We start from the raw sequence: 26,185 nt of genomic DNA on the forward strand, positions 1-26,185 counted from the left end.
ATAATATCATCGACATATCGTTTCCAGAAAAAGGGTTTAACCGGTGAGGTGGCTAAGGCCCTTTGTTCCACGTCTTCCATTACCATGTTAGCAATGACAGCAGAGACGGGCGAACCTATCGCTGTACCAAAAACTTGTTGATAGTATGTGCCGTTACATGTAAATTGCGTGGTTTTGAGGCAAAAAGACAGCAGATGAATAATATCCTCCAGAGGCAAAGAAGTTCTTTGTCCTAGGGAAGCATCTTCTCTGAGTCTTTCCTCCGCAACCTTAACGGCAAGATCAACTGGGATTTTGGTGAAGAGCGAAACAACGTCGAAAGATACTAATTCTTCACAAGCGTCAAGTTATGTTACGTTATGAAATCCAAAAATTCGCAGGAATTTTTGACAGTGTAATCAGTATTCCCAACAGCAGGCGACAAAATTCTCGCAAGATAACCCGAGATTGCATAAGTCGGAGAATTAACAAAAGAGACAATGGGTCTCAAACGAATTCCCGGTTTATGAATTTTAGGTAAGCCATAAAAACGTGGACATAAGCCGTCACTCTTGTATAACATTTTGTACGTAGAGTCACTAATTCTACCAGCTTTTTTCAAATCAAGCAACATTTTGTTTAACTTTCTTTGAGTTTTACTGGTAGGATCAGAGTTTAAGACAGTATACGTACTCTTGTCATTAAGCAGAGACAAAACTTTGTCGTGATATTGCTGTTTGTCCATAACCACAACACAATTACCCTTGTCAGCAGATAATACGAGCCTGTCCGGTTTAGAATAGCTCTGTCAGGATAAGATGCCGAGTTTTATCACAGATTGCCATCGGTAATCTGTGATAGTAAGATCAGTTTTTTTCTTATCCAATATGTGGTTTTTACAATTGAAAATTAAAATCTTCTTCATACAGAGATTTGAAAACGCCAGTCATATTTACGAAAGCGTTGAAAACGCGAGAATCATCAAATACATTAGTTGAATCCTACTCCAGAAAACATTAGCCTCATGTTTACTGTATTTTGATGCCTTCGGAACAATCACTTTTGAAGGGGTTTTGCTTTCTAACGCAAGGTTACTAAGGCAAGCAAAACCGGCTTACGATTAAAGTTTACCTTCCCAGCGAAAGTCTTTATCAGGATAAAAATTCAAGGAGGTTCGTCCAACATCGTGACTGCAGATGGCTTCAAACTCTGCTCCTATTTTGATTACAGGAATAATTGTTACATGGCATGTACATCTGGAAAGGGAACTTTTCTCCTCCCTTCCTTTTCCCTTGTTACTTTATCAAAATGAATTTAACTTATCATAATTACTGAAATTATTCGAGCCGTTTTCCCTGTTTTGATGATACAATCGAGCCCAGAATGCTCCGTTTAAGATTTTGACGAAAAAATTCAACTATACACCAAAATAATTATTATTATCCAAATCGAGAGTAAATTACATGATTTTATTAACAGTGGGGAAAGTAATCGGGACTGCATTAGTTTTGCTTTACTTTGCTCTGTGATTGGTCCTGAAATCACGCACCACTTACTCGACCAATCAGATGCAAAACTAAAACCAATCACGACTTCGTCGCCTGAATTTTCCCACGCTTTGGGCAGTTTGCTTGTATTACTTTGAATTCTCATTGGCTCCCTAGGGTATTTTCCTTTCTTCTGATTGGCTGTTATAATTACTCGGGCAGTTTTCCTACACGATCATACTGTGTGAATGTAGAAAAGCATAAGATACCTCTTAGCTGTGATATTTCAAACACGCCGGACCTGTCTCCTTTGTCATTTAGTTTTAAGAAGCTCTAAAAAGGAAACATTATACTACTTTAGGAATGTCATTTTTACGGACAGAAAACGATAATTCCAAACTACTCAATACTTTTTATCAGTTGACAATTAAAGCTGCTAACTTTTCTTGCTCTGCACATTCCAGCTCAATCAAACTCCATTGTGGCACAGCGCAACATTTGGAATTCCTGAGACTTTACAACCTTGAAGGTGGCGCTAAGCTCACTTTTTTTCAAAACTTCTAAGACTTTATCAAAGATGGCGGTAATTTGACCTATTGTGATTGGATTTAACGATATGCTGCTTCTTTAGTAGTTTCTATGTTATATCCGACAAGACTGACTATTTAATTCAATAATCGCTGGACCGCTTGTTACTCATTACCATTGTCTCTTTCGCTTTATAAAGTTAGCCTCGCTAACCTTCATGGAAATGTCTGAAGGAAGAAAGTATTTTCATGAAAAAAAAAAAAACAAGAGCTAAAAAGAGGGGAAAACAACAAAATAAAACAAACTAACGAGGAGAGGCAGGCACAAGAAACCAAATCAACGATCTTAGTAAAGATATTCATGGATCAAACTCAACCAATCAGAAATCTTCATAGAAACGTTTTTATCTTACACTTACCGTAACGCCTTGAAATTCCGTTGATAACAGATTTTTCTTCATTAGGTCTGAGAAATTTCTGTCTCCAAATGCGACGGTGTCAAGAGGAATCGTTGGAGCCAAATTTTGCGCTGTTCTATTCAACGCAAGGGCGACAAGCCAGGCTGCATCATATGCAAACCCTTTGTAGCTTGTGTCTGTTATATCTGATTTCCTAGCCTTTTGAATGAAACTCGATTTGAACTCCTCGGGTGTCTGATAAAGAAAGGCACCTAATTAATACTGAGTGAGTGATGATACCGTACATCATGAAGAGAAAATACACCCCAGCTTGTAAAACAGGAGACCGGATAATCATGGAATCGAAACGGAAGGAAAAGTGAAATAATAAACAAGAAATTGTGAGCGTAGAAGCTGGATAATAATGATAGTGATATGTAGTTACAGTAGGAATGATAATAATGATAATGATAATTTTCAATTGGTCAAATCAAATTTAAATAAAGAGTAACACAAGGGAACACGTACAGACAGAACTCGTTCGTTGAGATATCAATCTAAACACAAGAAGAGAAATTTCAAATCTATGCACGCTCTCGTACTGTTTATATATATATATATATATATGTAGGAAGTTTGCGAGTCGATTTTCGCGTGGAACAGTGCTCAATACGTTGAAGCAGAGCAAAATAAATATTATGAGAGGAAAAAAGGACGTAACTACATTTCCCGACAAGCCTGTTTCGTGAATCGCTTCACTCTTCAGGGGTTAAACCCCTGAAGAGTGAAGCGATTCACGAAACAGGCTTGTCGGGAAATGTAGTTACGTCCTTTTTTCCTCTCATAATATTTATATATATATATATGTATATATATATATATATATATATATATATATATATATATACAAACACCATAGTTCTTTACTGATAAGAAAATTTCAGCATGCAAAAGACTTTGGATTGGGAGTGGTGAACGCTTTGCCGTTCATTAAACTGAACCTGATAGAGTGGCGAGAAAGGCTGATTAGAGGTATCAAACACAAGTAAAAAATATCATAATTTTACACGTGCGCGATTGGGACTTTTCTCAGGGTTGGTGCTTAATTATCAGGATATCGAGTTACTCTTTGAGAAACGTTTGTTAAAGAAAACGATATTCATCATATAAACTACGGTGTTATAGAAGAATTTCCAGCCCTGAGTAGAGCCGTAACAACGCACGTGACAAAATACGATATATTTTCACGTGTGTTTGATATCGCCAATCAGCTGCTGATATGCCACCGTGTAGAGTTACTAAAGCTGACGTTTTGAGCGTTAGACCTTTTATTCGCTCTTACTCACTCACCTTTCGCGCCCCTCGGTTAGTTGATGAATGAACGGCAAAGCTTTCGCCATTCTCAATCCAAGGTCATTTGTCGGAATTTTCTCGGATTATGGTTGCGAAAACACTGAAACATCCGTATCGCTTACAGACAGTGACGTTCTTTCCCAGAAGGGGAAGAAAACCGAAGTTCGACCAGAAAAGCCGAAAGTTACGTATTTAGTGGCTTTGGCAACTGGAGTATTTGCCACAGGCCGATTTTGGCTGTGCACCTGACAGTTCTATTCTGTCGGTAAGGACAAAGTCAATAACTGACAATTTTGTATATTAAAAATTACGGCCATTGTTTTTTTTTTGGAATGATTCAACGAATGTCTTTATCTTGAGCCAACGCACTAGTCGGTTTTTATCCGGGTACTGTCGATCCTATTATATCGTTCATTAATAAATTCGACTTTAATACTGTGTTTGAATGTTAAACAAAATAATACATAGTTGCTTGCAGATATGGCATCTCTCCTCTCGTGTTCAACTTGACATGGCACTCGTTCGCTGCGCTTACTCGCCGATGAACTATCGAGTCGAACACTCGAAGAGAATTCCATATCTACGCACGTCCACGTATTGTTCTCTATACATCAAAATGGCTGTATATCTACCAACCATTCCAGACACTGTTTGATTCTTTGAGCTGCTGAGCCACATATAGTTAACTAAGAGGGTCCCTTTTGCGCCCTCGTTGACTTCTTCTGGTGTGCAGTTGACATTAGCGAAAGTTCTCCTCCACCATCCATCTTTATCAGGAGTGTGAACAACCCAAGCGTACTTTTGCCCGTGCATATTATGCTTGTAGATCTGATAGTGAAAAAAATCACTCTTTTGGATTGACTGATTGATTGGGATTATGGCTTAAGGAATTAAAGGATTCGGCCTGCTGCCAAAAATAACTTACGAATATATGGCGAGGTTGAGACCTATCTCCTCCTTTTCAGTTGAAGCATGATATAAAAAATGCGAGAAATGAGTTGGTCAGGGACCTTGATCAAGATTCCCAGTGCTAGCAACGCGAAAAAGTAAGACGTGGAGTCGTAGATTGAACAAAAAAACAGTTGATATCTGATCGAAATATATGAATTGTGAATTTCTGATCGTAACGTAATAGTCTTAGGTCGCCCTTTGTCGGTATGTTGGTAATTATATAAATAATCGACAAGGGACGACGTTTGTCACTTTTTGTGTTTCTTGTTGTTGCTGTTGTTTTGTTTTGTCTTTTTAACCTAGAGAAAGTTTTTTTCAAAACCTTTCTGAGATTCAGATCTTGCCATCTCAGCAAAACGCAATTTTCTGACAGCGTTCTGGTTAAGACTTTAAAACTTTAAAAGAGAAGTGAAATGCAAATACATTCTGTATAAACGAAAATGACGTCAGAGCGACGGATATCGGATCTCCCTCGCATCCTCATCCTCCCTCTTAGCCCCAGGGATTTTTTTCCAATCATCTCCGATATTTCCTCCTCAACTTTCTCTACCAATTTTGTTCCAATAAAAAGACACGTATACTTTTTTAAAGAGTTTCTAAAACAAGTGTAAAAGATTGTGAGTTTTGTGGGACACTTATTGATATGGGGCTTTGCTGCGCGCGCTGCGAGGTCTGCCATAATTAGTTAAGATGATGGTGAATTAGCATGAATGGAAATTTGGTTCGAAATGCATTCCTTACCTCGCACATAGTTCTGGTTGAATAGGAAAAGAAACCAAATATGATCCTAGCATCAATATCCTGTGTGGAATTTAAGGAGTGGATACCACGGGTAAAAACATGGCCAAAAACATATAAGCGCTTGGTAGAGGCTCAGTACCCGTTGCTTAGTGGCCTACCGATGAGATTGATTTCTCAACTTGGAATCCTTTTCCCTTGTACTCGACTATCGAGTATATAGATTTAGTTGAAAGCTCGATTTCCAAGAAGAATTTGATGAATACCATTGTTTTGAATGAAAAAAAAAGATGATGATTCGGATGTCCGGTGATAATGATACGAAAATCTAAAAAACCTGGTGGGTTTGACGGTAAGAATCAAATAAATACGAATATTCTAAATCTAAAATTGTGCTATCGAGGTCAAAGCTCCCTTTTTAAAAGTTATGTTGATGTTTCTTATCATGATTACTAAAAGTATCATTTCCTTGCGAAGCTTATCTTTCAAATTCAGGAAAAATCGTCTGGTTTTATAACAGTACCTTAAGATGTTTTATTTGATTCTTTGGATCCATCAAAAAGCTTCCATAAGAGATCACTTCAATTCCATTCTTTTTGCATTCTTCTCTGAGGCTTGTTGCTGCCTATGAAATTTTCAACAGAGACGATATATTAGTTCCGTTCGAAGTTTTTAGTATGGCTGACAAAGTTTCTGATATCCATCCACACTACTCTTTCTTCTTCTGAGAATTTTTTATATCTTCGTTGCAGAAGGCCAAAAGACCCGGTTTTAGCTACGGAGATCGGATCGGAAAATGTTCCCTGATTTGCATGAACACTCAAGCCTCAGACCTCTTCAAGCCTGAAGAAGTGAAAGTTGTCGATTAAAGACGGAAAAGAATACTTACGGATGTAAAAAGTTCTCTACTCTGGTACAGTATGGCCACTCGAGTCCACGCAAATGTTTTTGCGATAGCAATAAACGTACGATTTGCGGCAGACAATGCTGGAACCGTTCTGAATAAATAAGGGAATACGTCTTTCTTGGATAGTTCGCCTGAAGCTGCAGAAGGAGACACCTTTGAGTAAAAATAAAACAACAAAATGATAATTTCCTTAAATTGTTTTTCATAACGATATTTTAGTTATTGACACAAGGAAAAGACAAACTAGGGGCTTCTAACAGGAACGAATCAATGGCCTCCTTCTTGAACGAACGAACGAATGCCTATTTCCAAGACATAACGACTGACCTCGATCTGATGTTGCCAGTGAAAACCAGCGAAAGTGAAGTAGAGGCGGACATGATAGAGATAGATTTTGTAATCGACGAAGACAAATATGAAAAAGTATGGACTTGACACATCTTGCTGGGAAAAAAACCTCAGTTAGGTCTGTGTGATTCCAAGCCAACACCTTGACTGCCCCCCGGTTCTGTGTCTCCTTATTTGTGTACTTTTGTCACTAAACTAGATTAATCTATGGTAGTGCTGCGTCGTATTACAAGATAATTTGGTTTCATCGAATGAGCTGATAGTGTTAATTTCGAATCTGTCAATAGCCCACTGTTACTTTGTCTTGTTGTTTACTTCTCTGTTACTGACCTGAATCATGTTGTAGTACTTGGCTGTCGCACCAGCCGACTCAGCAACATTTGACCGCGAAGGACCAAGTATGAGACGGACTTTTCCTTCGTTTAAGAAATTGTAGAAAACTTTGTTCCCGCGACCAGTGTCTCCCTACGGAAAAATGAAATATGAAGAATAAGAGAAAGAGGATCTTTATTTCCTCGTCATTTTTCTACGTGCATCCTGCTCAGTCGACAAAGTAGTTGAGAACCGAAGGATCATGTAATCGAACGTTGGGTAGTTTGTTGTATTAAAAGATCAATGAGCTGTGAAATAGGGCGATCCAATCCGATCCGATCCAATCACCGCCCGAACTTTTAAGACGGGAAAATATATCGTCTTTAGACTTGAAATATTTGATATCTCAGGAAAGCGTGAACATCGTGCCTTTGTTGTGTTTTCGCGAAAAATGCAACAGTTCACTTCTTTGCTAGCTGACTTCGGGTGATTCCCGAAATGTTAGCGGACATACAGATAAACTGAGTGAGTTAAGAAAAGATCTTAAGGGAAATTCAGTCTCTTAGATAAATCCAATACCTGCGTGTCTCGAGAGATCAATTTTAACTCATAGTCTCTTAGAATATCATCTCTTTTGTTGATATCTTCAAAAGCCATCTCGATGGCCAGCGGTATTCCAGCTCCCCACCATGCTCTCTTGCCAGTCATAGGCGCCATTGAACCAACATATAATGTCGTTCTCTGTCCTGTTTTATTTGATAAGTTTTCAGCATTTAGCTCATATATGATCATGACAAATGGAGCAGAAAAGGAAAGTACAAAAGACCATCTTGTGATTACAAATTTCATGTTTCCTGCTGCTGCAATCCTGGAAGGAGTAAAAGAGAATACCTTTAAAGATCTTAGAATTGGGACCTTTTTAACGGTATATCTTGGCAATTATAAGAAAAGAAACGCCTTTTAAAGGAGTTTGTCCTATAATTAAACACGTGTTTGTTTAACTTGCAACACCTTGCTTTTGATTACGGAAGCCACGCTGTTTCCTACTGAGCCAGATCAAACAAAGAGACAAAATGACCATATGCTACTCATGAGAACAAAATTTTCTTGGAAAACCTTTCGTTTTATCGAGAAAAATTGAAGAGTTCAATGCTATTTTACACAGGTCTGATTTTCATGTACTACGAATAAATGTATCCCCTGTTCCATTTTAAACATGCAATAATTACTCAGAAGGATTTTTTGTCGACTGAGAAAAAACAATAACAGCATCTGATATTGTGTCAATATCTACGGTACATCTGGAATTAATTTGAATAAAATACTGGAAAAAAAAAGGAAAACGATACAGTTCATGTTTTAATTTGTGGCTGACAGTTCGGATAATACGCGAAAGGAAATTACACTGGTGTTGCTGTCGTAATTGACGAGCAGATAAGTTTCACGTTGCAAAATATGGAATCGCACAGTCTTCTTATTCGTTCACTACTTACCTTACACATAAAAGTCATTCGTTGACAAAAAAAATAAAAGCAAGCGAAAATGTCCCTCCTGTTTCCTTATATCCACTTTTTTGTTGTATTCACGGGGACACATTGCACTCTCGTACATGTAAATGGCCGCTCTTAATGCAATGCACGCAATTTTTAAAGCTCAAGCTTAAGGATCATGGTGAGTGTAACTTGTTGTAGATTATTATTGTGCGGTTGTTCAAAAGATTGGAAAAGATGCATCATTTTAATTATTATTGCGGTATTTTACACGTCAAGCCAATCGGGCAAATCATCTTCCACCATAAAAGGGGATTCTAATTCACTTTAGTTTTACTTTGCAGCGGCCTTTCCTTTTTCTCGGAAATTCTCCACGAGTAAACAAATCTTTTAAAATTTTTTGGGAGATAGAATCGATATAAGGAGTCACAAAATAAAATGGCTTCTGTATACTGAATACATTTTTCCAAAAATAAATACTGCACATGAGATAATTAACTCCCTGAAGCAGCTGCTTATCTCCAGAAAATGTTTCACTGCCTTCTAATGCAGCACTGTAACTATAGAGGCGATAGTAATCGGGCATTCATATTGATATAAAGTTACAAACGAAGCCCTCAACTTTATGCCTTAAAGCGCCGGTATATCTACCTCTTAAAATGTCGTTTCTTTCGGTGACACAAAAGAAGCGGATCTTCCCACATATGCATATTACTTAGAGGAAAAAAACCACTCAATCATTAGTGTTGACGCAATCGTACTGTTTACTGTTATCTAAAGTAAACCTACACCAAATCCAATGGCATCCATGAAGATTAAGTACGTGCGTCAGTTTGCGCTTTTTAAAACTCAGCTAGATTTCCTTTTACTGAATATGCTATTTCAAACCTCTTCCTTTTCATGCGGGCATGTAAATAATTTGGGAAAAGAAAGAATATTATTTCTTGAAATTAAAAGGTGGCGATTGAAATTCTGGGTTACCATGGGTTATTAATCGTTCCGTGTTGCATCATGGGAGCACTGCCTTGCATGCATTGCGGATACTTTGGATTACATCATTTAAAGTGCAAGACGCTCTGGAACAGTTTTCTGTGTTCTCGTACGGAATTTTAGACATCTCAAAGTCAGACAATAAAATCTGCCAACGAACTGCGGGTAAATTATTTTCTAGTAGGAATATTTGTTGGACAGAACCTGTTGATATTTTTAGTTTGCATGTAAAGAATCTGGTAAAGCATAAACACGGCAACTTTTGATAAGGCATAGAATACAACAAATAGATTACCTGTTACAGTTTTCGCGAAAACAGATGACAAATGCACAATGTTTACACTTTCCTGAAAGATCAAATACTTTAAGTCCCTCCTAGGAAATGTTACTTGAGCTCTACCTCGGCTCTATGAGAAACTTGACGTTATATTTGCCGCCTAAAAGAAATTTTGGCAGCGATTGGATCGCATTGGGTCGCTTTATTCTACAGTTTATTTTATAGGTCTTTTAATATATCATGCTGCGTCTCAGGAGCGCTACCATGCATGCATTGCGGGCACTAGGTTCGGTCATTCGACCTGATCAACAGGATGCCCAATTCATAGTCACCTCTTAAGCACATGTTGTAAAAATTTCATTGTGATAACAAGGATCATTGACATAATCAACAAACTGTCTTCACTTTCATCGCCTTTCTTATTCATGATTCCCTGTTATCAATTATCATTGACATAAATATCTGTTTCCTAGTTGCTCTTTTCATCATATAACTGGGAATAATGAATCTTGCTATTGTTATTTGAAATCCAAACCCGACAGAGCATCACCTGCCGAAACTTGAAATAACATTTTCCATCAGTTAAGTCTTTCGACGACATAGTTTAGGTTCTAACCAGGGCTTGACACGGTCATGAAAATTACGTTCGGAATTAAAAAAAAAGTCTCCAACAACAAACAATCTAGCCATTACGGAGAGCTGGAAATAAAATTGTCGAGGAGGGAGATTTTGAAACTGAAGGAGATAACAGTGGCTTGACGCTTTTCTCTTTCCTTGGAAATCTAACACCTGTGGGTTTCGTCAATCATTTCATACATTTTTCTTGAAGAGTTTCAGAAGCGACACCAGCCTCTCACTGTTAGCGATTGCTCGGTAAGAGTATGTTGTGCAAAAGAAAAACAAATTTGGTCTTTATGCTTTCGAAGGTCTCAAGTGTATTTTATAAAATGAATCAAAAGGTTAGAAACGTCTTGAAATAGAACAAAGCATTTTAGATCGATTCTGGTATTAAGATAATTCTTCACATACCTTACAAATTGAAGCTGATGCTTACATGTATGTTACAAGCGCGAAAAAAAGGATGGAGTTTCTCTAAGACTTTTTGGTTCGGTGATAACTGACACCTTTCTTGAGGCAAATGATTCTTCTTCCTGTTTGGTAGACAACACTTGTTGTAGGATTTCGAATAGAAATGTATTATTTATGCCTATTGGAAAAAGTCACGCATTGTAAGAAAAAAAAAGATGACGGTTACTTCAAAAAGCAGAGTTTTTTTAATGGATTTCTGATTTATAATTATTTGAGTCGCACAATTTCGGGAACATTGCAGTAAACGTTTCCAATGACTCCGTTCTAGTCATTAATGAGAAAGATGCATAACGGAAAATTGAGGTAAGTTGGCAAACAAACATTTCCGAAGATCGTGACACGCATAATAATGACGCCAAGTTTATGCCTGTTTTTAAGCAGCATGTTTAACTATCAACCATCTGAATGGGGGCGTCATAAGGAGTCAGAACTCTACGGATTCAATTTTCCGAGACATTGAGAACAGGAAGTCCTCCAAAGTAATATCATTAGATCTTTTAAGTGTCGAATAATACAAAAGTTTTTCAGTACATAACAAATTTATTACTAACTTTTAAAGCACGCCCACAAGTAGCGGTCTGTTTCTCTGCCATGTGTTTGCTCACATGAATTATGCATTGGGTCTTACGCGTCAGAAAACTAAATGTTGTCACATTTTAAAACCGCTTCATTTTAGAGAAGCGTTTTAAACCACAAGATCTTTCATTCACCGAGCTGCCTCTCCCTTTTTAGATTGCGTTCTTCAGCATGAAGTGACGGACACGTTTGTGAACAGTGAGAGAAAATGTGTGCGAGATTATTGATTTTCAGCGACGATTTCTGTTCATCCAAATGTCTGAAGTTCAAAATAAACTTCCTGACATTTTCTACTAAATAATGACAATTGCATTGCCGCAAGGGCAATTTATATATTCAGAATGAACAGGCCGGTTTGCAGAGAACTACCTCAGACGAATAAAAGAAACTTGACATATAGTTTTGACTTTAGCAGATTTTAGCTTCAGTTCTAAGTAAAAAGTGGGCTTTTAAAATTTAGCGCTTTCTCAAATTCGTCTCCACGACGTTTGAAAAATATAATATTACGACCATTATAGCCTTACGCAGAAAAATTAAAGAAATTTGACGTACTGGTAGAAAGATATCATATTTCGGCTTTAAATCGTCCAAAAATATTCGCGCACAACGAAACATGGTATTTACTTACCGTGGACAAAGGCTTTTCTTTATCGGAAGAACTTAAGGACTAGGAACGTTAAGAAGGAAATTGCGCTTTCGAAAGGAATTAACGTAACTAACATGCTCTCAGACAGATAGTATAATTTCTTGCGTGCAGCTGAAAATTCTACGAGGGTCGGTAAGCGGTGTTGAAATCGACCGTCAAAAAATTCCTTTTGATAGAAAACCGATTTGATCATTTTTGTGTTTGTTTTCGTACCGACAGTCTCTGTCAGGCTTGCTGATATAGTTTCTCCAAAAAAGTAATCAATGAGTTGATATTAGTCTGTGTTTCTTAAAAGAAAATAAACTCAAGCTCCCAAAGATGTTTAGGCGGACTTTCCGGGGACGGAGTGCATTAGTAAAACTGATAACAGGACGAGGAAGTGGTCAACATGAATTTACTAGAGCGGTTGTTATGTTCGTTGTATTAAACATTTCATCGTTGTTTCAAAACACAATTAGCATATCGCTCCGGGAAAAAACGAGGGCAAGTTTAACAAGCACGCGATGTGATAAACTTTCCTTACTTGCGGTTATTTTTCTCTCTAAAAACAGCTGTTAAAAATCCTCTTAAAGAATTTGTGTTTCGTTCAATAGCATTTTTCACGCATCCACAAATATTAACTATTTTGTCGATGTTTTTTTCTCATGAAATTGTTAATATCCTTGTCATATTATGCAAGAGGTATACGATTTCCATACGAAGTGCCAAGTAGGAGAAGCCTGTAAATATTCGCATTGCATTTTTCTTCGTCTATCAAATCGTATTCGTAACAGGACAGGGTCAGCATAAAATAAGTTTTTTATTTGCTTAGTTTTTTTGTGTAGATGTCCATTGTGCGTATGAAAATCAACAAGAATTCACAATGGGAATCCGCATGATTTAAATTGTAATATCCTCATAGCTGCAGGTGTTCAAAACTTGCCATTTGTGCGTATGCAATTTTATGACTTCCCTTATTGTCTTGGCTGGAGGGATTATGAAAAATTGAAATTCCTATTCCATTGATAAGGAATATACGATGGTCAAGCTTACCTCTCATTATGCAAACTATCTACCTAGCTGAGTTGTTTTAACTTTTCCGTGCGCGTTTTCAATCAACTTTTAAATTGCATGTTTGCTGAAAATTTTCTTTCGTTGAAATTCTTCGTAAAGAGTAGCAGGAATGATTTGTGAAGGTAGAAAGATAGATTATAGAAAGGTACTTTTAATCGTGAAGACAGTTTAAGAGGGCGCACTGATGTTTATTCATTAAGATGCGGCTACACGCAATATTAACTGAAACAGCGAGAATTACTTAAATGTGGTTAGATCTTGCTGTAAGTTTTTTACTAGCGATTGGGAAGTAAAGTAATGGTTAAGGTAGTTATTGAATTGTGTTAAACATTTCAAAGGAGACATCTAGATATAACATTAAAAAACATCACAATCAGTCATTGTGCCCGACTTATATGAGCACGTTTAACTATCACACTAAAGGCAAGGGCAAGGGCAATATTTTTTCTTCAAATTCAATAAACAAATTAAAATAACCAATCGAATCTAAATTTGAACGTATTGCATCAAAAACGTGCGCGCTAAATCTTGCCATGTTCTTACCTTCACTAATGATCCATCAAAACTGTTTGAGAGCAACTCAGATTACCCTCGACATTGAAATCGCAAATGAAAGGATCGAACCACTCGACAGAACTATTTAAACCCCTGGTCAGCTTTCTGTAGGCTGGATGAATGAAATTGCTTTGCTCCGGCCTTTATGGATAGCGTGTACAAGATCTAAGCTTTGCACGGAAAAGCACTCAGCGCTTTCCCTTTAAAAAGGCGCGTTACCATGGTTTTTTGCGATTATGATAAGCTTGCGGTATCTACCTTCAACCCATCTGCTCTCCTTACAATAGAGTTAACGGTTATGGTAAAAGCATAAAAACTTGTAATGTCTAAAATTAGTTTATTCACATTGTGTGGCTTACAATGAATTGGGAAAAATTGCATAAGTTTATTATCGTTTGAAATCCATTTGAACTGAAATGATTTCCTTCGTCAAATTTTTGTTACCTGTCTAAATTATCATTGCTTAGTATTGATTCTATCAAATTAATTAATACAGCGTATATTGCTTCCTTAGCGACAAACCACTTTAGTGGCGAAGGGTTTTGAAACGTGATATTTCCAACGAGCAGAGCAGGCGTTTTTAACTTCATCAACTTGATGGGTCAAAAGGATCGTAAAAGGAGTATTTTAAATTTGAATAACGATGCTTAACTGTGGGCAAATAAACAATTAGCTATATCCGCGTGTTAAGATAACAGAGCAGCAGTTCTTAAATAAACAGCACAGGAAAATTGTGTTAATTTGGTTCGAGGGCCTTCATGGAGTTCATTAACTAGCAATAACGGATAAATCAGATCTCATAGTCGAGATATGTTTATCTGGTCTTTCTCCCACCACTAAAAAACAACTTTTCAAATTCTTAGTTTGAACTTAAATCAGTTGGTTAATGCCCACCTTAAAAAGGAAGCGTTCTTTCGACTTTTGTCAAAAATTGAGGATCTCATTAATTAGATTGCCATCATGAAGATGATGTTTTTACTGATGTGCGCATACGTAGTTTTATATTTGACGTCTGCGGATATGAAAACTATAACTTCCTTGCTGTGAACATACAAAATTTTAGCTTGAGAGTAACCAAAAAAACTTCTCTTCTTTGAAAGGTCTTTGAACCAATGTTTCGTTTGGCTAAGCGAAATGTAGTTTTTTAAGAAAACAACAATTTTCATCGAGTGAGTCGTTAATATAAATTTGCCACAGAAAAGAGTTTCTAGTGCAAACGTTTCGAACGTTAGCCCTTTCGTCAGAGGAATTGAAGCTTGTGTACAGAAAGATGGAGCTACGCTTTTAGTTGTAAACTCGAAAAACACAAGAATAAATTAGTTGAATAAGAGCCGTCTGTTCATATCGTGAGAATTGAGCGCGCCGATTTCAAAGGTATATATTTGTTCTAGAATCGGCTTTTCCAACTGCCTAGATATTAAGAACAGCCTCAGACTGCCATGTATTGCTTCGAATGATTTGGGGATTAAAAGTGTTTTAGCAGGTTCTTTGGCATGATATGAACTGTCCCTTGTAGGGAGGAAAATGTTCCTTTTCTTTCTCGTTGTTGTTACAAGAGGGATTGAGAACTGGGCAATGGATATTGTTGAAAGAATATTTGGGATTTCTCTAACCATCTAATACTCTTGCTGAGATATGTCCTTTTTATTCTCTCTTGATTTCTTATACAACTTGAATGCTTGCAAAAAAAGATTTCAGCTTGATTGGGAAATGCTGTTCATCCGTTTATAAAGTTTACAGTGACTAATCTGACAATCCTTCTTCATCGTCCATAATATCACACTTAGGGGAGGGGTAGGTACGCAGTTATTCAGAAACTGCCATTGATCCTAACCAATGGATCGCTCTAAATTATGGAAACTGAATCATTTTAATATTTTTCCATCGAAATGCGGACTTTTTACCATTGATTTACTACGTAAAATTTTTATACACTCCCACTTAAGATCCGGCAAAGCAAAAACAAGATTAACTATGAAAAAAAATTGTTAATACTTACTTACGTTGAAAAGGAGATTTACAGAGGAAATAGTATTTAGAGGCTGTAACATTGCAATGGCCTAAACAGAAAAGTTGAAGAAGAAAAGGCATCCGAGGTACCGTTTTTTTTTTTTTTCCAAAAATTATCGAGCTACGTGCTCTTCGAACAAATTTCCTAATTATAAATTCAGAGCGGATGATGAAAAGTCGAAATTGTTTACACGCATGATCACATTGAAAGAAAAGAAGTGTTAATCGCGATAAAATTTAAAATAATTTAGCTCTTTCCTAATCGTGAATTTGATATGGGGTAAATCCAAAATAAGAATTAGGAAGGATCAAAAATATAAAATATAGGAACGATCATTTTCCAGGGAATTCCTGTACAGAAATCAACTTTTACCAAAACAATTACTTTTATTATTCCAATAAGTGTACTTGAATTTTAACTCATCCGAGTTCTCGTGTCCTGTTTTGGCACGCACGATTGATTCAAGTGTTCAAAACTGTGAACGCTTGTTACAATCAATTAATTGTTTTTCCGAATATCACTTAGGGATGAACTCACAGGCATAAAAACGAACGGGTTATACGAATTCACTCTAATAATTATGTGCTTTGATCGAAATTGATAGCAGCCTATATAGGTATTTTCGAAAAAAAGTCGACCGCTTGAGAAAAACAGATGCTAACAACATGGAATTAACATATTGATTCCCCACAATGCTCGTTCCTATGTTTCGTATATCCATGGCTTAAAAAAAAAAGAGATTAAGCTCAGTTTTCAATAGCGTCTTTTTTCTGCCATTGTTGATTATTTTCGTTTTTTTGTGGCCTTTATTGCTAATTTTCATTGTTTTTTCAATAAACCGGTTGAATTTCAATTTTTCCTTTTTTTTTTTTACTGTTGGTTTCATTTTGTCTGGGCTTTAAAAAAAATCCTCCTTCGAAACGAGCTTAGATTGACAGCTGCATGATTTCCGGAAATGCAGCTATAAGGAAATTAAAATCGCGCTAACAAGACCGTTCCCTGAATTAGTGGGATAATTAACTTTTATAATGTTACTTAAGACTTAACCTTGTGAAGCAGTCTTTTTCATTTCCTTTTAACCAAGGGATTGAAGCGAACCCTTGGCAGAGGTTATGCAGAAGTAAAAGTTGAAAAAGGAGAAAATAATTAAAACAGGAGGGGACTCCTGAAGAATAAATTACTCCCAGGTAGCTCACGGAACGATATACACTGCTACAATGACCAATAGGAGCGAAGTTCACCAATTTCGCTGTATGAATTAATCGCCCTCTCCGGTCGGCCAAAGTCAGATTAAAATGCTTTTCCCTTCGCAGATTACTTTCACTCTATCACGTAGGGAAGGGAGCAGAAAAAATCATTCATAAAAAAGGAATGGCATACATCCGGTAGTTTGAGTGCGAGAGCGGCGTGGTGTTTTATGTACAGTGACGTAAGTATACAAAACAGAGTTCTGTATTCGCCCACAAACTCAAATCGAAAAATTTCTTCATAAACTGTCCTGTAGTGATGAATGGATGAACTATATCCATTGCCATTGGCATACACAAAAAAAGAGGTTTTTAATCTTTGTCGCATGAAGGCAGGTGCTTAGGTTAAGCCAGCAATTAACTTAAGCAGTAATTTCCTCAACGTTAGCCTGCAAAGTAAACGAAAAACACTTAATAATTTGCATAAGCCAAAGTTTACGTTGGGTTCACTTGTCCTTCAATGAAGTTAAGTCACTCATATTCCAAACCTCTTGCAAAAAAAATCCTAAACCGTCAAAAGAGATGAATCATTTTATTTGAATGAGGATATTGAAATTTATGAAGAGGACTGATGGCTATTAACATTTTTAAAGAAAACAAAGACCATAATATACTCTCGGTCGGTTACTAAAAGTTCCTGTTGCCAAATCATTTTTAATTTCTATTCATTTTCGCTCTTTATTGCTCTATGTCCGGTCGAAATGGATAGCATTTGGGTGTAATTTTCCTCTTCATTCTTAACTAAATTCAGAATTACTATCTAGTAAATTTTACGATAATCGTCTGCATTTAGTTGCCATTATCAGATGTTTAAAACATTCATATCTACTTTAAGATTCTGAAAACACGATAATGACTTACGAGAGTGTATCTTTTCTGGAGGATTCGTTTTTAAAAGAATAGATTGATAACAGCTATTTTATAAGGGGATCAAAATCCACAGTTTCTGAAGATGGTGGCAAAGTTGGTAAATTAATGTTTACTTTGTTTAAACCCCTAGGAGCGAAAATAAAACAGATCTCTGCTACTTTTAATCGTTTTTAGCATTTTCTTTGCTGAGCCATAAGATAAACAAGTTACCCCGTAAATACCCGAGAAGATTACAGTTTCGTTTTGATGCATTTAGTTAATTTTCTCGTTCGGTGTTGAGCAGGACTGCAATCTTGTTTCTTCGTTAAGATTCTTCAAACCCTCTGAGCATCTCTCATGATTCAGTTCAGTGTTAAAATCAAGATTTCTAAATTTCACCCTCTTTCGGTTCGTATCGGCCGCAGTATTTTGGGTCACTGTGTTTATTGTTTGATCAATATGAACGCTTGATCCTGACGATTCTGTTAAATACGTGCAAATAGCTCGAGCGGCAATTCTCGCTCTCAAACTCTTATCGAAAGCACAGTAAATAACAGGGGTTATCGCCTCGTTGATAAATGTGCCGAACATGGAAATTTCGTAAAGAACGTGTCCTCTATGGACACTTTCTGTGCCGGACACAATCCGAACAAAGCTCAGAACAAAAGTTGGCAACCAGCACACTGTGAAAGTTGCTGCAACCAGCCCAGATGTTCGCGTAACGCGCTTCTTAGTCTTGTGAATAATCGAACGTGATGTAGCGGGGAAACTGTCCGTTGCCACTATGGGACTTCTTCCCCACATAATTAGCGTCACTTGAAAATAGCACTTACACAACACTATGAACGGGACTAAAAGCACAACGAGGAACTCAACTGCCTCGTACAATTTATCCAACCAACTTATTGGAATAGCTCTTGGACTGCAAATTGTCTTGGCCATTGAGGGAATCATTTGCACTTCAAACATGTACAAATAAGGGGCAGTCACAACAGCGGGAACAAGCCATGCCATTGCTATCATTTTCTTGACGCGTTTTCCATCCAACTTTGGTAGATAAGGTCTAGCCAAGCTGCGATATCGATCATAGGCGATTAGCGCGTGAGTATAAACTGCAGTCCCTGAGACAGAAATTTCAATGTACTCGACTATCTTGCACAATTCTCGTTCAAATACCCAATTGCCAAGAAGTTCGCGAGTAAACTCGAAAGGAATCGTTAGAAGGCCAACTAGAAGATCGGAAAGAACTATGTTTAAGATAAATTGATACGTTGGACGATTTTTGAGGAGACGCTTGTAGTTCTTGATGAGAACATATGCGACCAAAGCATTTCCCAAAACAGTCACGATAAATATTACACCCAACGCGGATGCTTTGGAGATGTCTGAGACAGAGTACGCCATATTGACACTCGCAGGGCATCGCTCCTGGAAACCTGACTACGATAATTTTAACAGGAAGGCGTTTTTAATAAACGTATGTGGATAATTTAACAATACAAACTAACACCTGCTAAACTAAATTGAAAAAGTTTCAAAGGAGGCGTATCACGTAATTTGCAAATATTTCCAACAATTTTCATAGATTAGCAGGATACAAAAAGATATATATCGAATAATTGTTTTCCCTGTAAAACAAGTAGATTGCTGATCACACAGGTGAAGTTTTTAGTATTTTCTAAAATGCGCTGGGGGGTCCTTTTACAACAGGGAGTAAACACTAAAAAAATCAACATATCTATTTATATTCTTGACAACAGCTAAGTCAAAGTTTTTCGAAATTCGAAATTCGCATTCGCAAAGAATTATTGGGAAAATCTGCAGTGGTCTTATACTTCTTATATCGAAAAACTTCATCCATAGCTAAAAATCTTCAGATATGAGATGAGATTCTCTCTTTAAACATTACTGGTTTTTGTTTCTCTGTGGGCTTATTGTAATTACATGTAATCGTCCGCTTCCAATTCCAACTGTCACTGAGTTTATACGAACGGAGGCAATAACCAAGAGTAAAGTTATGAAAACCAGCAGGTAGCTTTCACTCACATATAAAATATCAACCATTTTCATAAGCATTTGTTCCAAAGCAAGTCGGATCTGCCAACTAACTGATCTCTACCCATTGTGGTTTTCGATTCTCACCCTAAAGAATTAGATATAAAGGATGAAATTCGATCCAAAAAGTGTAAATTCTAACTTTACATGTGGAGGCTGTGGGAACACACGATAAATTTCAGAATTTCGTAAGTTTGTTATATCCGGCTGTGAAAGAAGAATAATGAATATTTATATAAATTCAAATTTCTTTTCCAAAAGAATATTGAATTATAAAACAAGACAGTTGTGAAGTATTGAATACGTAGATAATATAACTTTTGACAGAAGCATAAGTTTCTGCCTCGGGAAATTTCAATATGTTTGAAAGAGGATGAATATTGAATAGCAAACAAGAGCGTTGATGATTTTTATTCAATTCTCCTGGTGTTGTCTTTTCTACCACCTCATTATAGTCAACAACAATCTGATTCTATTTTTCTCAACTTTGTTCCCAAGTTTTACCCTCGCTATCTCCTCAGTTTGATTAGAGGTTCTCTTTTTGGCCGGGCGCCAATCGATCAAATTGCTTTCAAAAAAGCTTCAATGCCATCTGTAAAGAGTGGACAGCTCTATAAACTAGGCTTGAAGATCTTTTCTCGGAAGACATTGGCTCGGGAGACATTAGTGCGATTATCAGCAGCTGTTCGGAAAGCGAGCCCGCGCTCCTCCCTCGAATACGGCACTCGAGAAAATGGAGTTAATCGAGCCAATGAAAACACTGCTTGCAAACGAAATACGAGCACATGCACAGCGGGACTCCATTGACACAGCTCTTAACCTTTAAGCAGACAACCGCCACTGTTCCGACGATGAGAATTATTTAAGGCCTAAATGTTTGACGGGAGTAAATATCACTGTGATGAAATCACTTCCTTTCTACCGCCTTCACCAATAAAAATTTCTCAGTTAACTTCCTAAGGGCGGCTCCACACTTGCAAGTTAATCTTGTACACATAAAAATTTAAATCGCACACAATTTTTCTTTGCTTTTGAAGTGATTTTGTTGCTCTTTTCTTAAAAATAACCTTTCTTGTTTTTACCTATTACTTTATCTTTTTTTTATCATGATTATGGATTTTTTTCTCTCTTGTCGTATGTATGGTTATTTCTTTTTTCGTTTCTGTTGTATTCTCCTACTTCTGACTGAGACCAAGAACAGCGAAGGCTAAGTTCTATGGTAGCGTCAGTAGGGTGCCTTTCTAGAAAAATACATGAACGTATTGCATCTTATTATCAATAATGACGTAAAAACAGAAAAGCGATAATTTTTTGGAATCATAAACATGAACCTGAGACTATTACTAATTCAGAGTTATTCCCGTAGCCTGATGAACCGCATTATGAATGAAACCAGGCTGGATTCTACAGCAGTTTTCGTTACAACTTTCATTTTTAGCTGCGACAAAGAATCCGTAAGAATTCATCTATAAAAAGTGTCAACGAATTGAGTCAAATTAACTGAGCGATGTGACGATTTTGAGACTTAAATAAACCAAAAGCAATTTCCATCATTTTAATTACTCGTTGGTTAAACAATAATACATGAAAACCGTCAGAAATTAACGCGGTTTCCAATCAGCGACACTAATTACTTCAGACTACGTTGATTAAGTTTCATTTCCGAAGGACATACGCGGTCTTTAGTTGTTATCCACATGTAACATGAATGGCCACATTAAATGCTACATTGGAAAATTACATTCCAGAATATACGGGGTTTTTCTTTTCTTCTGCCTAATAGAGGTTCCTTAAAAACAAATTACAGTACAAGGAAACTCAACGGACATGTTTACACTAAGCAGGTGCATCTGAAGATTCATTTTGGCCGAAGTTTATCAAATTGAACGTCAGGGTCAAGACAGAAACTGAGGTTGTCGTTCTGAAGGGGCATAAAAATGGCGTTTTCAGCTTCAGATATCTCTAAAGCTGCTTTCCTAGCTGTCATATATGTCGTGACTGTGCTAGGTAACGCTTTAGTAGCTTACGTTCTCGTGAAGAACAGGAGAGCTCTTCTTAAAAATCGTCCAACGTATCAGTTTATTCTAAATATAGTGCTTTCAGATCTCCTCGTTGGCCTTCTAACGATGCCTTTTGAATTCACCCGCGAGCTCCTAGATGAGTGGATCTTTGGAACAGCGCCTTGTAAACTCATCGAGTATATTGAAATTGCTGTTTCTTGTACCGCAGTTTTTACTCACGCCTTGATTGCTTATGATCGATATCGCAGCCTGGTCCGTCCTTATTCACCCCGAATGGAAAGCAAACTCGTCACAAAAATGATAGCGCTGTCATGGGTGGTCCCTGCCGTTGTAGAGACACCTTATCTGTACATGTTTGAGGTTCAAGTTATCAGTTCCAAGACAATTTGTACGCCAAAAGCTATTCCATTTAGCTGGTTAGATAAACTGTACGGAGCATTATCATTCCTTGTCGTTTTCCTCTTGCCATTTATGGTGTTGTGTTGGTGCTATTTTCGCGTGATACTTACCATCTGGGGAAGAAGCCCTACTGTAATGGCAGAGAATTTCTCCGCTTCGCAATATTCGGTTATTTCCAGCACCAAGAGGCGCGTCACGAGAACTTCCTGTTTAGTTGCTGCAGTATTCGTGGTATGCTGGCTTCCAACACTGGTTCTAGGCTGGTTTCGGATTGTGTCGGGAACGGATAGTATTCACCGGGGACACGTTCTTCACAAAATCGCAATGTTTGGTGCATTTATTAACGAAGCGATAAATCCCGTTATTTACTGTGCGTTCGATAGGAGTTTAAAAGCGAGAATTAGCCCTCGCTTCCTTTGCAGAGATCCCTTGCTAGAGGCTACAGGATTTAGTCAGACCAATGAAAGTCTGGCTAAAACCACTCGAAATCAAGGGCTCAGTTTCAGAGACACCAGGAATCCTCGTTCGAAAATGAATTAGAATACATGCAAATATCGTTTAAGGGGAAAAGTTTTCAGCTATCCTTTATAATTGCTCAGTATACTTTACTGTAACCGGTCCGTTACACTGTTAAACGACTTGACCGATTTATTGCAAGGATATGTTCATTAAAACCATAATTTATGATTTTCACATACATATTTGTTTAAAAAAAATAACGATTTATTTACGAATAAAAAAGAATAAAAATATGGTGGTAAAGGGGTGTTTTGTGTTTACATCAACCGCAGAGAAAAAAACATCTTCTATCTGTCTCGTTCCTCGTTGACCCTTATGAAACTGAATATATAGACAGTACAGTTTGTAATTTGTCGACAGAGTGTGGTGTTTACATCAAGATAGTAATAGAAGACTAACCGGAAAATATCTTGTCACTGTTTTTAATTTGAGCCTAACTCCAGGCCGTGTTGTGCATTGAAATTTAGCTTAGGCTAAGCTATTGTGAAACTCGAGAGCGATGAAGAACGAGTGGTATTTCCCAAGCGGTACATACTGATCTCGATTAAGATGAGTGGATAAGAATTTTGTGAGAAGTTGTCCTTCCCTAAATTGCAGTGTTTTATATGTTTATCAGCGAGAAAAAAAGGAAATTGGCCTACCCCGTCATTTGCACGCATTTCATTGCATAGACAAACAATGTAGCGCTAGAGTGCTCTTTGTATCGTTTTCACAGAATGATTTTGTCCTATTTTCGCACGTGTGTTTTTTCCCAAAAGACACAGTAGGCTTGTGTAGAGGCGCGCTTTTGTATGATTGACGATTAACAAAAACTCGTGTCGGGGCGTGGCTTTGGTATACCACCGTGGGAAACATTTTTAATGGCGCTCGAGGTCTATACTCTCTTTAAAACTAACTTGCACTTATCATTATTATTATTATTGTTCCCGAACAGACTCAGTTTGACCTTTGAACATCTTGACTTTTCTTCATACTTCCGCTTAATGTTGCTTCCAGTTTGCCTCCGTTGATCAAAAACAAAGCCGAACCTGTAACACCGCCTTGTTTGTTATTGTAGAGAGAAATTCCCACGGTATTCTTACATTATGATGTTAAATTATTAATTATATTCAAGTAAAAATAGAATGAGGACAATATGATAGTTTTAAAAAGCAGTTACTGACAAAAGTTACCGGAAATAATGAGAGCTGGGAAGATTTTGCTCGATATACTTAAAGCATTCACCGACGTAATTTCTTGGAAACTATGAGAATCGCAAGTATTTTGTACGATTGAACGAAAGAGAACTGTTATCTTACCCGAAAGGAAAGTGAATTCAGCGGATAGAATTTCGTAGTCGGCGAAACCATGGAAAATGCTCGAGGCCTAAAGCGTTGTTTCTGTTATGACTATGAGTTAAATATTCCATTTTTTTTTTTGACTGGGTAAATGAGATTGTCAAATCAAAGAAGCGATCATGAATTTTTTAAAGAGAAACATATACTGAATGCATGTGTTAATCCTCCATTAACAATTAAGCCCCACAAAGCGAAGTATTTTTGCGTTAAAAGTGATTCTAGTAAACTCTCTTGAGTCTGAATTTTTAAATTTTTTATTGTTAATTCCCCTCGACGATTTTTTTTTTCCAGTAGCGTCCTTGACTCTTTACTTATAAAGCAAATCAACTCACTTTAAGCCAAACAATAATAGCTGAAATTTACATTGTTTTCTTGCATAAATGAATAATTCTAAGTGGAGACTTAAAAGCCTTTTTTTCAGTTGGCTTCAAGCGAGCTTCAATTTGCTTTACGGAGTACAACCTCGAAATTTAGCTAATTTTTGCCCGAGGTAAAAAGGGAAGATTCCACTCGACATCATCAACCCGTGTAACAATATTTTTCATTTATTACACTTTTGAATTTTCTCTATATTCTGCTTTCTTATTTCTTCAAGAAGGATATGACCTCTTCTGACGCAACGAGCAAGGTTAAAGAGCTTATGCACTCAAAGGAGCTCTTGTCACCATAAAATCCTCTCATTAACGCCTTTAAAAATGAAGGAAAACTAAAAGCATGCCGCCTGTTGTTCTTTTGAAAACATCAGGCTTTGCTGGATTACTCAGTCCAATAGATTGTTTATGATCGAATAAGATGTTAATGATACTCAAGTCATTTGGGAAACCAATTCAGTCACTCACTACACCTGCATGCTGGTGGAACCAAATTTCCACTGCGCGTAGCTGTAAAAAAAAACTTGCCAGTTTATTCATATGTATTTTTAATCCCAGGCATGAGTTTCGTTTACTTCAACAACCACCGCTAAATTTATATAACCGTGATGGCAGCAAACACGGCTGCTAACATCACCATGGCTACAATTATAGGAGTGGGAATGGTTCTTTCCATTACAGGCAATGTTATCATTGCGTACGTTTTGATCAAACGTTGGAAAATATTGCTCAGAAATCGTCCAACATATCAGTTTATTCTAAACTTGGTTCTTTCGGATCTTGTTGTTGGTGTACTGTTCTGCCCTTTCGAGTTTACCCGCCAGCTGTTCGGCAAATGGATTTTTGGAAAAACCCTTTGTAAGATCATCGATTATGTCGAGATCTCGGCTGCTGCCACTACTGTGATCTCACATGCGCTGATCGCAGTTGATCGATATCGTTCTTTGGTTCTACCGTATCTACCCAAACTTAAACCCAGACTCGTCAAACAGCTAATAGCCTCCTCATGGATTGTACCTGCTATGGTGTCTTCTCCGTACTTGTACATGTACACAATTATCGATCATCCGTTTTTCCTCCAAGATCACTTTCCACTATGCACACCAACTGCCATTCCAATACAATGGCTCGACAAACTTTATGAAGCTGTTGAGTTTGGCTTACTTTTCTTTGCCCCTTGCTGTGTTATTTGCTGGTGTTACTATCACGTGATCAGGGTTGCATTTGGAAGTCGTCCTAATCGTACACAATCGGCAAGGTTACCTATAGCGGAAAAGGCTCTTCGACGGAGCAGGAAACGAGTGACGAAAACGGCCTGCTTAATCATAGTCGTTTTTTTTATCTGCTGGTCTCCGACGTTTCTCTTAGGCATTTGGAGGATTGCGTCTGGAACTGAAAGTGTACACCACGGGCACACACTGTACGAGGTTTCGTTTTTCGGAGCAATTTTCAACGAAGTCATCAATCCCGTCATTTACAGCGTTTATGACCAAAACTTGAATATCAGCGACCACATTTGTTGCCGCCGAAGGGTTTTTAACGAGACAAGCCAAGTTCATCTCCCAAAAAATTGCCAGGGAATGAATCATCATATAAATGTTATTATAAATCAGGTGCGTGTTGCGGAAGTTTCTTCGCGGTAGATTATTTCATTGTTTGCACTACATTACTGAGACAAAAACTGAACACAAATGAAAAAT

The 26,185-nt window shown here is 37.4% G+C and overlaps 4 protein-coding genes and 1 long non-coding RNA gene across 9 annotated transcripts in view; 2 read left to right on the plus strand and 3 right to left on the minus strand.

Moving 5' to 3' along the window:
* LOC113678936 (gamma-aminobutyric acid type B receptor subunit 1) overlaps nucleotides 1–13,947 on the minus strand; it is a 21,818-nt gene extending 7,871 nt beyond the window's left edge. Inside the window, exons 1-11 of one of the 5 annotated variants that reach the window (XM_089214897.1) lie at nucleotides 13,665–13,756; nucleotides 10,787–10,908; nucleotides 7,580–7,868; nucleotides 7,019–7,153; nucleotides 6,323–6,493; nucleotides 5,957–6,058; nucleotides 5,437–5,496; nucleotides 4,381–4,572; nucleotides 2,413–2,646; nucleotides 1,736–1,799; nucleotides 1,111–1,194 (exon numbers count right to left, since the gene is read on the minus strand). In XM_089214897.1, the coding sequence (XP_089071023.1) occupies nucleotides 1,111–1,194; nucleotides 1,736–1,799; nucleotides 2,413–2,646; nucleotides 4,381–4,572; nucleotides 5,437–5,496; nucleotides 5,957–6,058; nucleotides 6,323–6,493; nucleotides 7,019–7,153; nucleotides 7,580–7,849 (1,312 nt within the window). In that variant the 5' untranslated portion in view covers nucleotides 7,850–7,868; nucleotides 10,787–10,908; nucleotides 13,665–13,756. Of the gene's footprint in view, nucleotides 1–1,110; nucleotides 1,195–1,735; nucleotides 1,800–2,412; nucleotides 2,647–4,380; nucleotides 4,573–5,436; nucleotides 5,497–5,956; nucleotides 6,059–6,322; nucleotides 6,494–7,018; nucleotides 7,154–7,579; nucleotides 7,869–10,786; nucleotides 10,909–13,664 lie in introns of all 5 variants that reach the window. The other 4 variants (XR_016189288.1, XM_089214899.1, XM_089214898.1 and 1 more) reach the window with 4 other exon arrangements.
* A 3,284-nt stretch (nucleotides 13,948–17,231) lies between these two features.
* LOC149041816 (uncharacterized) lies at nucleotides 17,232–24,178 on the minus strand. The gene is made up of 2 exons (XR_016179352.1): nucleotides 24,076–24,178; nucleotides 17,232–17,323 (listed from the first exon to the last, which is right to left on the minus strand). It is a non-coding gene; the product is annotated as an uncharacterized LOC149041816 (long non-coding RNA).
* On the minus strand, nucleotides 17,451–19,413 carry LOC113678867 (cardioacceleratory peptide receptor). The gene has a single exon (XM_027195785.2). It carries the CDS (start codon nucleotides 19,185–19,187, stop codon nucleotides 18,057–18,059), a length of 1,131 nt encoding a protein of 376 aa, XP_027051586.2. The 5' UTR covers nucleotides 19,188–19,413; the 3' UTR covers nucleotides 17,451–18,056.
* Nucleotides 20,931–23,020, plus strand: LOC113678868 (histamine H2 receptor). Its single transcript, XM_027195786.2, has one exon. It carries the CDS (start codon nucleotides 21,776–21,778, stop codon nucleotides 22,796–22,798), a length of 1,023 nt encoding a protein of 340 aa, XP_027051587.2. The 5' UTR covers nucleotides 20,931–21,775; the 3' UTR covers nucleotides 22,799–23,020.
* Nucleotides 24,179–24,951: 773 nt separating the features above from the next.
* LOC113678924 (histamine H2 receptor) lies at nucleotides 24,952–26,128 on the plus strand. Its single transcript, XM_027195841.2, has one exon. The coding sequence runs from the start codon at nucleotides 25,094–25,096 to the stop codon at nucleotides 26,126–26,128; it is 1,035 nt and encodes a 344-aa protein (XP_027051642.2). The 5' UTR covers nucleotides 24,952–25,093.
* Nucleotides 26,129–26,185: the final 57 nt, after the last annotated feature.

The sequence above is a fragment of the Pocillopora damicornis genome, chromosome 8 (assembly GCF_964200805.1).
Source record: "Pocillopora damicornis chromosome 8, jaPocDami1.2, whole genome shotgun sequence".
Taxonomy (NCBI): Eukaryota; Metazoa; Cnidaria; class Anthozoa; order Scleractinia; family Pocilloporidae; genus Pocillopora; species Pocillopora damicornis.